Source organism: Xyrauchen texanus, chromosome 2 (genome assembly GCF_025860055.1).
Source record: "Xyrauchen texanus isolate HMW12.3.18 chromosome 2, RBS_HiC_50CHRs, whole genome shotgun sequence".
NCBI classification, from domain to species: Eukaryota; Metazoa; Chordata; class Actinopteri; order Cypriniformes; family Catostomidae; genus Xyrauchen; species Xyrauchen texanus.
In genome coordinates, this window is record NC_068277.1 from 50,214,370 (window position 1) to 50,227,717 (window position 13,348).

Below are 13,348 nucleotides of genomic sequence, written 5' to 3' on the forward strand. Positions count from 1 at the left end.
GTGTTACCAATATTTTAATATTTTGGTAGAAGATCCCTCAGACACCAATGCTTTGGCTGTCTCTGGGCCCCAATTGCAGTTTTATATAGACTATTTTGACAGTTTAGGATTTTTTTCTGCCAACAAAAAAGAAAAGAAACAAAAAGACAAACACACAAATGTGTCGGACAGCTGCCCGTAAATCTCTCTCTCTCTGTCCCACTGCAGTGTCCAGTCGGCCTTTAATCCCTATCTGAGGCTTGATTAGCCTGATTAGGGGCCGGGTGTGTATGATCACGACCCGGCCCCGCCCTCCGCCCTGTCACAGATATTTATTGGAGGAATGTGTCAAAACAAACAGTGCATCGCATCCTGCTGTGTCTGGGGCTGCGTTGCCACAGACCCCGGTCAGAGTGCCCATGATGACCCCTGTTCACATTCGAAAGGGTCTACAATGGGCATGCGAGCATCGGAACTGGACCTTGGAGCAGTGGAAGAAGGTCGCCTTTTCTGTTGAGTCCTATTTTCTTTTACATTACGTGGACGGCCGTGTAAGTTTGTGCCATTTACCTGGGGAATTGATGGCACCGGGATGCACTGTGGGAAGATGCAAGCCGGTGGAGCGAGTATGATGTTGTACGCAATGTTCTGCTGGGAAACCCTGGGTCTGGCCATTCATGTGGACGTCAATTTGACACGTTCCACCTACCTAAACATTGTTGCAGACCAGGTACACCCTTTCATGGCAATGGTATTTGATGACGGCAGTGGCCTCTTTCAGCAGGATAATGTGCCCATCCACACTGCACACATTATTTGGGAATAGTTTGAGGAATATGATGAAGACTTCAACGTGTTTCCCTAGCCTCCAAATTCCCCAGATCTCAATCCGATTGTGCATCTCTAGGATGTGCTGGACCAACAAGTCGATCCACGGCCGCTCCACCTCGCAGTTTACAGGACTTGAAGGATCTGCTGCTATTGGTGCTTGGTCCTAGATACCACAGGACACCTTCAGAATCCATGCCTCGGCGGGTCGGCACTGTATTGGTAGCACGGGAAGTTCCAACAGCATATTAGGTGTAATGTTTTTGCTCATCAGTGTATATATAGATATTTACTGTATATATACAGTATATATCTAATATTGATTTTCTTGATAGAAAAAATATAATCATAAAAAGCATATAAAGGGGCTAGATTTTAGCTTAGCATGAAGCTAAATATTCACATGACAATTTACACAAGGTAAACTATTTCTGCTGCTCCAAACTTGCTTGAAAACCCCACATAGTTTACACAACTACTTTTTTTTATCGTATTTGGATTCTTTCTATTAAAGGAATAATTTACCCAAAATGTTTTATTCTTTCATCATTTACTCAACCTACTTTCTGTACGTCCATAAATGCAATTTAATTGTGACCAAAATTTTGAAGCTCGAAAAAGGACAAAAAAGTAGCATAAATGTAATTCAAATGACTCCTGTGGTTTAATCAGTTTTGGGTGAAAAAAGACCAAAATGTAACTCCCTTTTCACTATAAATCTTGACATCAGCAATCTGCTTGGTGATCATGATTCCAAGCTCGAATACACTTCCTAGCGCCATCTAGCGCTCTGCGCATGCATCAAGCACTAGGAAGTTTAATCGAGCTTGAAATCTTGATTGTGCCTAAAGACTGCAATGACAAGATGTACAGTGAAAAATGAGTTACATTTTAGTCTTGTCTTGCCTCAAAAAATATTAGATTGCTTCTGATGACAACTACTGTAGTCTTATGACTTTTATGCTGTCTTTATGGGCTTTTTAGAGCTTCAAAGTTTTGGTCACCATTCACTTGCATTGTATGGACCTATAGAGCTGAAATAGTCTTCTAAAAATCTTAATTTCTGTTCTGAAGAAGAAATAGACGTTAACATCAGTGATGACCTGATGGTGAGTAAATGATGAGAGAATTTTCATTTTTGGGTGAACTATTCCTTTAAGCTTTCAAAGGGAAAGTTCCTCAATGATGTCAGATCCACTTTTTTCTCATAACAGTGTGAGAGCACCCTCTGTCTGCCCATATGAATGTAACACAACACAAGAAAGTGTTTCACCGCTGTTTAAATGCTCCTCAGATCACATCATTTATATGGATAAATGTTTTCCAAATGAAATGACTAACTGTAAAATGATACAAATGACAATAAAATGCTAAGTAATCTCTTCAGTGAACAAAATACTTTTTAAATTTAACTGTATTTCGATTACAATGATTTCAATTGTAACTGTAGTGGAATACAGTTACTAATATTTTGTCATTTAAACACGTAATTCCATTACATGTACAGTATTCCGTTACTCCCCAACCCTGCATATAGATGGCCTCAAAGCTCTTGATGGATCTTGTCTTTTGTGTAAAACGTAAATAATAGTTCTGTTTTTAAATTTTTCTAATGTTTATGATTTCAGATGAAGAGGATGAGAAGGTCAGAGTGCAGAAATATTCATCCTACATCCAGAGTTTACCCAAGGTCAACAGGTCAACCCTTGGTGCCTTACTACAACATTTGTACAGGTCATTTCACGACAACAGTCTGTAATACCATCCTGTCAAGCCAGTTTGTAACCATTTCCAATTTGCTATTGTGATGTTTGACGTCTAGTTGAAAGCTCACGGTAAACACGGGTACTTCAAACCCTCATTGGGTATGTCAGTTTGCTTGAAATATTCCTGTAAGGACTCTAATGGTTTGAAGAATGCTTAATCGGTCCTTTTGGCAGAATTGGAGTATAGCCTAACATATCCCCCATGATGTACAATAATCGTTTATTTGTGGTCAGGTCTAAGCAGTATTTGCACCTGCCTGTTTTGTTTTTGTTGCTTATCAGTGGTTGTGCTTGTGCTTTGATATATGGTTAACACACTTTTTTGTAGTTGCTTTCAGAACAGTGTAGGTGTGCAGGTGTTCTTAATAAAGTGCTCAGTGAGTGTACATTTGCCTATATGACAATGGAATTATTTCACATTTTGTACTTCAAATTTTCATTTCGGCAGCATAGTACGCTGAAAAACGTTGGCATCTTACATAACCTTCTGATGGCAAATTTGCTTAAAGACGCGAGCCATGACATATTTCTTTAGTAGATGACTTTGATTTGATTTGCTTGTGTTACTTAGATTATATTTAAATATTAATGCATATATATTATGTTGTGTTTGCATTTGTACAGGATCCAGAGGTGTTCACACATTAACCAGATGAGCACACAGAAGTTAGCATGTGCGTTCTCCTCATGTCTCTTTCAAACAGATGGACACACGGCTCAGGAGACTCGAGTGGTTGAGGATCTTATCAACAATTACATCCAGATCTTTTCTGTGAGTTACAAGTGTGTCCTTTCTGAGGATTCAAACCTTGGTAGTCTTGGTTACTTGAGTCCAGACTAGAGGGCCCATGTTCATAAAGGTGTCATGGGTCAAAATACACTTTCACAGTGTTGTTCTTTTGATTTATATGGTGTAATGGTATAATGCCTTAAGTATGCATTTATACTGTTACTATGGTTATGAATGTATAGTGAGTACTTTATAAATAGTCTCTTTTAAAGCTGTTGTAGAAACGAACGCTAGAGATTCATCTATTTGTCCATTCTATTTTTAAATTCATGAAAATGCATAGCTGATTAGCAGCAGGCCTTTGTTGAACACGCTATTTGAAGAGGGGTATAAGAAACTGGCAAACTGTGCTTGTTTACCCATTTCTCAGTTTATGACAAAGTCCTCTGTAGTGCTAAAAACTGAAAAGGATATCTATCTAATACTACAAAACTATGTGAAGCACAGGACAGTTGTTGTGTTGCACTTGGATGTGTGCCTCTGTAATGGGATTTACAGTGCCAGGCTGTTCTAATTCCTCCTCAACTCGCTCATACATTCACATGCCCCCTGGCTTCACACATACACACACTTGTGGTCATGGAGCGAAAGAGAGAGGGAGTGTGTGAAATGTGAAAAGTTTAGCATGACAGATAATAATCTAGAGCTGAAGATGGGAAATTCCACTGAAATAATATGTAGCGTAACACCATAGACATAAAGGTGTAAATTAAAGTTCAATATAAACATTCACATTTCTTTGTTTTCTATGGATACATTAAAACAGAGCCTACTACTACTTGTTTTGCCATACTGCTAAGTAAATATCTCAATTTTCTCAAGCCATGAATACAAATGTGACTTATTTTCCTATAGCCCTAATGCTCTTGTCTCCAATAATACGTATTTCCACCCCCAGAGAGCACACAGTTCTTATCAAAACAAATGTTATAGGTGAAGCGTGTCATTTCTGCTCCAACAAATGGAATTGCAAAAATAACTGGATTTTAAGCTTTTTGAAGAAAATGTAAGCAGTGCTTGCTTGTACAAACTTGCTGCCATCATTTGAGAGATTTTGGGGATTTTAGAGTGTTCTGGATTGGTTCCCAAGTCTTGGCTAAGGTGTTCTGGTTGGTTGGTTGGTAGGAGGTTGCTTTCTGGCTCAATTGAAAAAAGCCTGTCCCCAGGTCTCTATAATATTCTTGTCCCTAGATATGGCTGTGGTCCCTCCTTCAATGTAAGTCTATGGGAATTTTTTGCCTACTTTATCCTCCACCAGGTTGATCACCTACAAAGATAATAGCACTTTTTTTTTTTGTTAACCACAACTATTAGCATTGACAAGCAATACTATTGATGATGTTCATACAGGTTTTCTTACACCACTGGTTGAGCCAGAAGTTGAAATATCGAGTTACTCAAACAAACAGAGCAATGTTGAAAGCCACCGTGTTTACCCTTTTTAGGAAGTTAGCATACAGCTTTTTATTTGAGTAATCTCTACACATTAAATTGAGATAAAGGGAAGTATTTTAACATTGAAGAAATTGCACAATTCACCTTTAATATTTAATATATAACCCCTTGTATGACTTGTGGTGTTTGTTATGTATGGTTAACAGACGCTTGGACTAGAAGATTTCTGATGTGTCATTTCGAAAGGGTCCTTTAATAGGATGCTTGTTGAATGGTTAAGATGCCTTGACTTTGCTGTTGGGAATATGAGTGGGGCTGTTTACTGTGCACAGGGTTCTTTATTCTCTGTTTATCTGTCTGGTTCCAATAAAACAGGTCAATGAAGAGCAGGTTAGGCAAATGGAGAAAGAAAACAGCTTTATCACCAGGTGGAAGGACACCACAGTAAGTCACCCCTTTTAACCTTTCCATTAAATAGGTGTGTGTGTTTGCAAAGGTGAGAGAAATATAGAAAATGGAGATGTCTTTTAAAACACGCAGAGTTACAGTTCATAAATGTTTGTGTTTACCCAATAACCTGCTTGTGTTTGCAAATGCGTGTGTACGTTTACACTAGTCGCATATTTTCATAGGTCACAAAATCCCTTTGACCTGTCTTGCTATCCTTTTGAGCAAATTAGAGCAAACAGCAAGCCCTTTCTGATACCTCACCTTTCTGTCTCCTGCTTTATACCTCGCTGGCACCACAAGAACAATTTGTTCAGATAAGCTGAAAACAAATTAATCTTCTTTAGTTTCCTGATGTCCAAGTTAAAAAGTTTGTGTGTATGTGTTCAAGTTCGGGCAAGGACAATTTTGGAACTGACCCATGGAAAGTATTTCCCCAAACACAGTTAAACAGAGACACACCTACTTATTCTTTATTATTACTATTTCCCACATATTAAAATAATCATAAATTCTAAACAAATAATGTAAAGAAATTCATACCAGGCACAACTTTAATTTGTCTACAAAACTTTAGATAAAAAAGTCTTTAAGATAATGATCAAAATAAATATAGTCAGGTATGTTCCTGTACTGTACCCTAGCTGACAATATAAAAGGATGCATGATTAAGAGCTTATACATTATTTTAGAATAAATGCTTCATGCATCATATAATGCCAGCATACAGTATGTGTCATCTACACTACATTTAAATACATTTTGCCATAGTGGTTTTTATTGTTAAGGAGGAGAGCTTTAAGCTGTGGTTTACATATGCATAGATGTTTTCCAGCTTTTGTGGTGTTATGCTGCTAAATGATGTGTGAGACTCCAGCTGTGTGTCATTTAGTGAGACACACAGTCACTGGTCTGATCTGAAAGGGTTGCTGATTGCTTTTGTTTTATATCCACAAAGGCTGATGTTGAGTTTAGTGCGTAGTTTCTTAGCAAATCTGTGTTCTCGCCCTTCTTTACTTCCTTCTTTGCTTCCTTCCTTGCTTGCTTCCTTCCTTTCATCCTTCCTTACTTCCTTCATTCCTCCTTCCCTTTCTTTCTCACTTCCTTATTTCCTTCCACCCTCCCTTCCTTCCCTCCATCCATCTTCCTTTTTTCTTCTTTCCTTCCTTCCTCCCACCCTCCCTTCATCCTTCCTTCCACCCTCCCTCCCTTCCGTCATCCTTCCTTCCACCCTCCCTTCCTTCCTTCCTTCCTTCCTTTGTCCCTCCTTTCCTTCCCCACTTCCTTCCATCCATCCATCTATCTATCCTTCATTCCTTCCTTGCTTCCTTTCATCCTTCCTTACTTCCTTCATTCCTCCTTCCCTTTCTTTCTCACTTCCTTATTTCCTTCCACCCTCCTTTCCTTCCCCGCTTCCTCACTCCCTCACTTCCTTCCATCCATCTTCCTTTTTTCTTCTTTCCTTCCTTCCTCCCACCCTCCCTTCATCCTTCCTTCCACCCTCCCTCCCTTCCTTCATCCTTCCTTCCCCACTTCCTTCCTTCCTACCTACTTTATTTCCTTCCTTTGTTCCTTTTGTCCTTCCTTTCTTCCTTCAATCCTTCCTTCTGTACTTCCTTCCTTACTTCATACTTTCTTTCATTCCTTCCAACTTTTTTCTTTCCTTTCTTTCTCCTTTCTTCCTTTCACATAATACCATAATTGTAACTAAAATCAATATTAATGTGACAGGACTCTACTACGGTGCTTCCCTCATCCTTCCCAGGTTTTCGGCACCAGTGTAACAAAGTTCAATGGAAAAGAGGAGGCGAGAACCGGCTTGATAGTAAAAATAATAGTTTAATGATTAACTGAACCAAAAGAAACATACACAGGTGTCGGACAGCTGCCTATAAATCTCTCTCTGTTGCACTGCCATCTCCGGTTGCCTTTATCCCTCTCGGGCTTCATCAGCCTAATTAGGGTCCGGGTGTGCGGAATCACGACCCAGCCCCGCTCTCCGCCCTACCACATTTTCATTTAGCCTGGGATGTGTTCAGCTGGTTGCCATTTATTTGGCGATAATGAGGACTTACATGATGGCCAATAGTGCACCATTGTCCCGAATGGTTCTGAGCTTGAAAACACTTTCTGTAGCACTTTACCCTGAGCACGGTATGGTACGGTATGATTGTACTTCCTTCTTTTCTTCCTCCCATCCTTCCTTCCTTCTGTCCTTATTTTCTTCCACCCTCTCTCCCTTCCTTCCTTCCTTTGTTCCTATTGTCCTTTCTTTCCTCCTCCTTTCCGTCCTTACTTCCTACTTTCTTTCCTTTCTTTCTCCTTCCTTCCACATAATACCATAATTTTAACTAAAATAAATATTTCATTTTCATTTAGCCTGGGTTGTGTTCAGCCTCTTGTCATTTATTTGGTGATAATGACCGACTTACATAATGGCCAATATTGCACCATCATCCCGAATTGTTTTGAGCTTGAAAACACTTCCAGTAGCACTTTAACTTGAGCACGGTTTGGTATGGTATGATTGCAAACCGTTTCCAGCCCAAAATTCTCAGCACGGTTTGCTAGTCATACTTAGTACAGCGAACCATGCTTGTGGACACTTTAGTGAGGTGGAGACTCCCGAATGGTGACTTGCCCAGTCAGTCCATTCTAATCTTGATTTCATTGCACAACAGTTTAAAAAGTAACCATGGATCGATAAACAATGGCATGAATCGGCAAGAGTAACCATTCGGACTGATGGTGGAAAAGGGATTATTGGCAGTAAACCTAACTGACTTTGATAATGTGAATGAATTCACAAGTTTTGTGTGGTTTTGTCTCTCTTTATATATATATATATATATATATATACACATTTATTTGCAGTTCTCTCCCGCTGGTGACCTGATATTTGAAGTCTATTTGGAAAAAAAGCAGCCCGAAAAGTGCTGTTTAATCAAGGTTTGTTTCTTCCACTCTTGCTCTCTGTGCTGTGAATGTGTGTGTCTGTCTGGCTGTCTGTATCCATGAATCTGGTGGGGATTTCTGCCACAGACTAAATCAAGCTGCAGTTAATCAAAGGAATGTTGATTGAATTGTGAGTGTAATTGTGGGTTTTATCAGTAGTCAAGGAAAACTCAAGTTAATAGACTCGTCGCATGAGTGAAACACATTGCTGAGATGTGTAAGTGTGTGTTTTAGGATGAAAGACATCAACATTTAAAAGTGTTTTTTCTCTTGACAGTTCTTTGACGTCTTTTCCCACATATTTTTCATTTCCCACCACAAAATAGAAGTTATAACCTCTAGTACAAAGGACAAGCTCTTAACATAACTTAAAGTAAATATGAAAACCCCTGTGTTTAATTATGCATACTTCCCTACTATGTACTTTCATATGCAGAAAGCAGTATTTAAAATGAGTGGGATGTCCAAATACGCAGTATTACTAAACAAAATAATGATGAATATCTCACTCTCTCTGAATAAGGTTTCTCCTAATATGCGGTCAGATGAGCTTGCCATTAGCACTTTGGAGATGAAGGGCATGGAGGTGGAGGTCAAAGACCTCTGGACCACCTTTGAGGTCATTGAGAATGGAGAGCTAGGTAAGAGTCATGCTACTGTTAAAATTTACAAAGACTTTTCACTTAGAATGAATACATAAGGTTGTTGTTGTTGTTTTGTTTAGCAATTATTGGAACATTAAATGATGTTCCTCTAAGGCTTACACACACATTAAACATGTTTCAGTGGATAAGTGAATGCTCATGATTAGTACTATTATTATTTCATGATGGATATGAAAAACTATTAACAGATTGTGATAGGATCGGTGGGAGGGGGAGACAGGTGGTGTAAGAGTGATTTTTGCCAAAAGCAAGCATTATGTTTTCCTTTTTACAAATTACAACTTGATAATAGATCTATTTTGCACTTGAGTGTGTTTTCTAATCAAAGTCAGATTGTCTGGGGATAATTACAAATTTGCACTTCATAATTATGCTTGTTTTGAGGAAAAACCCAAAGCACAAAGTTTTTCTTTTCTTTTTCCATGCTGCTGAGGAGGATGTTTATGTATATATATATATATATATATATATATATATATATATATATATATATATATAGTACCAAAAAGAACCAATTTCTTTCCATAAGAGCAAAACCTGTACATTATTCCAAACTTTTGGCCGCCAATATATATGTATCCGGAAAGTATTCACAGCGCTTCACTCCACCAATCAGGCCTGTATGATAGAGTGGCCAGACGGAAGCCACTCCTCAGTAAAAGGCACATGACAGCCCGCCTGGAGTTTACCAAAAGGCACCTGAAGGACTCTCAGACAATGAGAAACAAAATTCTCTGGTCTGATGAAACAAAGATTGAAATCTTTGGACTGAATGGCAAGTGTCATGTCTGGAGGAAACCTCATCACCTGGCCAATACCATCCCTACAGTGAAGCATGGTGGTGGCAGCATCATGCTGTGGGGATGTTTTTCAGCAGCAGGAACTGGGAGACTAGTCAGGATCGAGGGAAATATGAATGCAGCAATGTACAGAGACATCCTTGATGAAAACCTGCTCCAGAGCACTCTGGACCTCAAACTGGGGTGAAGGTTCATCTTCCAACAGGACAACGACCATAAACACAGCCAAGATAACAAAGGAGTGGCTACGGGACAACTCTGTGAATGTCCTTGAGTGGCCCAGCCTGAGCCCAGACTTGAACCCGACTGAACATCTCTGGAGAGATCTGAAAATGGCAGTGCACCGACACTCCCCATCCAACCTGATGGATCTTGAGAGCTCCCGCAAAGAAGAATGGGAGATACTGCCCAAAAATAGGTGTGCCAAACTTGTATCATCATACACAAAAAGGCTCAAGGCTGTAATTGGTGCCAAATGTGCTTCAACAAAGTATTGAGCAAAGGCTGTGAATACTTATGTACATGTGATTTTTGTCGTTTTTATTTTTAATAAATTTGCGAAGATTTCAGGAAAATATTGAATTTAATCAATTTTGGAATAAGGCTGTAACATAACAAAATGTGGAAAAAGTGAAGCGCTGTGAATACTTTCCGGATGCACTGTATATGATAATGTTTATGTTTTTTGGAATGAACTGATGTAAGAATATACTGTTCTGTAGATTAATGTCTTGAGACGCTAGAAAGGCACTCAAAGGGGCAATAGTGTTATTTTAAAATCTGTGCCATTAAATTGAAAGCATTATTATTCAGGTAACTTTGAAAATGATAGTTTTACTAACTTTAAAGCTTATGTGTGTTATTTTTCGATGTTAAAATTCTTTCTCATATCCCAGATTAATATGCAGAGACAACTATTATTAATTTATTTCACCTAAAATTGTAACAATGTGTCTCTATGACACTATCAAAACATTCCTCTCTTTAAATGAGTGGTCTGTCCAGCCTAAGATGGCAACATTATCTTGTAAGTTTGGGGCGGGTCTTTCTGTTAGTACAACCAATAGAAGATTTGTGGAGTTTTCTGCAAACTTTTTGCAAACAGTGATTATTTGTTTCCATTTATTATTTAATTCCATTTAGTGACGTAAGAGGGCCACAGAAATTAAACATTTTATCTTAAGTTAACTTGCTGATCAAAATTCTCGTCAAAACTTTTCTCTGTCAAGACCATAGTTGACCTGAAAGAGAAAACTGACTGTTGAGCACATTATGAATTGTGTTCTGACACATTTTGGGACACAACGATTTGTGAAATAGAACTTGCTTAGCAAGAAACGTTTGTGTTCATGTACTTGGATGGTCCAAATGTTCTTTTCGCCACACTTGATAATGGCAGGTTAATTTAGATTTTTAGAGTTTTACTCCATATCTTGATGAAACAGCACCTGTTTTGCTGGCATAATGTGAGGATTATGCCTCAAATGCCAATTACACAGAGTTTTGGAGAAAAAAACTTCCCTTTCCCCTAAGGAAAATTTTGTTGAATTTAAATGTAAGATGCACGAGTTGCGAAAGATGTTTCTTTAGCAGTAGATGGTTTCTGTTGTCTTTGATTTTGAATATAACATTTACAACAGCAAGTGTCAGATTATCATTCTTACAATTCTACTTAAACCATGTATGACGTTGCAGTTCCTAAACTAGTTGTGGGCCAGCTTGCAAGCCAATATTTTCTCACATTTGGTGCTAGGCAAGTGTTATTTTTGGTCACTGCGTTCTTGCTTAGTATATTTCGGACCTTTCAGTGTAGTCACAATCCATTGTAAAACACATCAGAGGGAGATTTGCTTTCACTTTTCCAAACATACTCAATCCTTTCTTTCACGTCTGTGCTCAGAGCGTCCCTTACACTACAAAGAGAAGATTCTGGAGCAGGTACTGGAGTGGAGTTCCCTGGAGGATCCCAGCTCGGCCTTCCTGCTCATTAAAAAATATTCCGGCTCTAAAATGACAGATACCAACTCAGGTACTGGCAATGAACGGACTACCGCACCCCAACAGATCACTCCAAAGCTAAGATACAGAGATTAATGAACCATATTATTCTGTTCCATATAAGGGGCTTTCAAATGACTCGCGTCAGGGAGTCAACGCATTGCTCAACGGGTATTTTGTCTCTACATGAAAACTCTTGCAGAGTACATGATGTTTTGATTTTAGCACTGACATCACCCTTGTAATGATATGTCATCTGAATTGCCCAGTAATAATTGGCTGATGCTTCAAATGGTCAGCGGCAATGGAGTCAAAGTTAAAATTGTTTGTGCCGGGGGGTAACGCTGAAGATCGCACTTCACTCCATAATGCTCACTGTAATTGTAATTGACAATGCTGATGCGAGTCATGTCGAATCCCCTTAATGTGTATATTTGGAGTCATATTCTCAGTTACTTTTGGTTATGCTCAGACATAAAGGGGGGAAATCACTAAGACAGATTGTATTCCCTCAAATTGAGCCGCTGCTGCATCATGCACATACTTTTTAGACAGAGTTGTGAAATATTTTGAATTTAGGAATGAACTCCCTTTCAGTTCTTGAATTGGCCACGCCCACAGGAAGTTTATTTGGAATTGGAATGATAGGAAGTGGAACTGAATTGCAACTCGAAATTCAACACATTTACACTACACATTTCATTAGTCCGAGACACATTTTGTCCACAGTCTTGGCACATAATATTTTCTCTGTACATTTTTCTGCTTTTTTAGTCCAAACACGTTCTTGATATAGGCTAAAATATTTTTTGAGTGTATATAAAGTGTAATTTACATAGACGGATTTGTGCTGAAAAGAATGACAATGAATGAATTTAAATATGCCTGGCACAGCGCGGATAACGTCTGGTTAAACTTTTCCCCAAAGTTTTTACAGATTCTGGCCTCTCCTTTAGTTCATAACTCTCATTTACCAATGTAAATGAGAAACCAATGTCCTGATCAAATTTCACTCTTTTTGATAAATGGAATTATACAGAAAAGGATTTTTGTAAAGAGAGCACATTTACCCTCTTTCTCAGTTATTTGTAACCATCAGTAATGGCTGCCGGAAATCATAACTATGTACCTACACTGAGTAATAGCTTTTAGGCATGCTTCACTAAAGGAATTAATAAACAGTATATTAAGCAATGACATGATACAAAGGTTTGTTTGTGTACCAGGATGTGTATAGCTATGTGCTAGACCCTGAAATGTTAAACATTTTAAAAATGTATGAGAGAACCTACTACTGTTTGAAGCAGCGGGGGTGTACAAGTGCAGTGGTATATGTATAGATTGTATGTTCTTTCTCTCATAAATTGTTTATGTTATGACTCAATATGTTTTTCTTGTTTCATGTGCTTTTCTGTGTGTGACAGATAAACTGAAAGATTTCATTAAAGGAGAGCAACTCAAGTTCAAAGACGGCTCCTCCAAATTGTTATCAGGGAATAAATTTCAGGACAGATACCTGGTACTACAGGACAAAAAACTGCTGTTATACAAAGACATAAAAGTATGTTATTTTTTCTTTCATTTCTATATAAATGTATTTATGCATTTCTCTGTTAATTGTCTCTCATTTGAATTATTACTATTGTTATTTAAAACAAAATGGTTTGTATGGTGTGACAGTTTTTCAGCCCCTGCTAAATATCTCCATCCCCGCTTCTCCACCAG

General features: G+C 38.5%; 1 protein-coding gene across 3 annotated transcripts in view; it reads left to right on the forward strand.

Moving 5' to 3' along the window:
* The window catches only part of LOC127657565 (arf-GAP with Rho-GAP domain, ANK repeat and PH domain-containing protein 2-like), a 145,910-nt gene that overhangs the window by 116,031 nt on the left and 16,531 nt on the right, over positions 1-13,348 (forward strand). For all 3 annotated transcript variants that reach the window (XR_007972306.1, XM_052146425.1, XM_052146435.1), the window contains 7 exons: positions 2,436-2,541; positions 3,198-3,345; positions 5,134-5,202; positions 8,080-8,154; positions 8,684-8,801; positions 11,526-11,654; positions 13,048-13,184. Coding sequence is in view for 2 of the 3 variants with exons in the window: in XM_052146425.1 (XP_052002385.1) it covers positions 2,436-2,541; positions 3,198-3,345; positions 5,134-5,202; positions 8,080-8,154; positions 8,684-8,801; positions 11,526-11,654; positions 13,048-13,184 (782 nt within the window). In the remaining variant the exon portion in view is untranslated. The remainder of the gene's footprint in view (positions 1-2,435; positions 2,542-3,197; positions 3,346-5,133; positions 5,203-8,079; positions 8,155-8,683; positions 8,802-11,525; positions 11,655-13,047; positions 13,185-13,348) is intronic.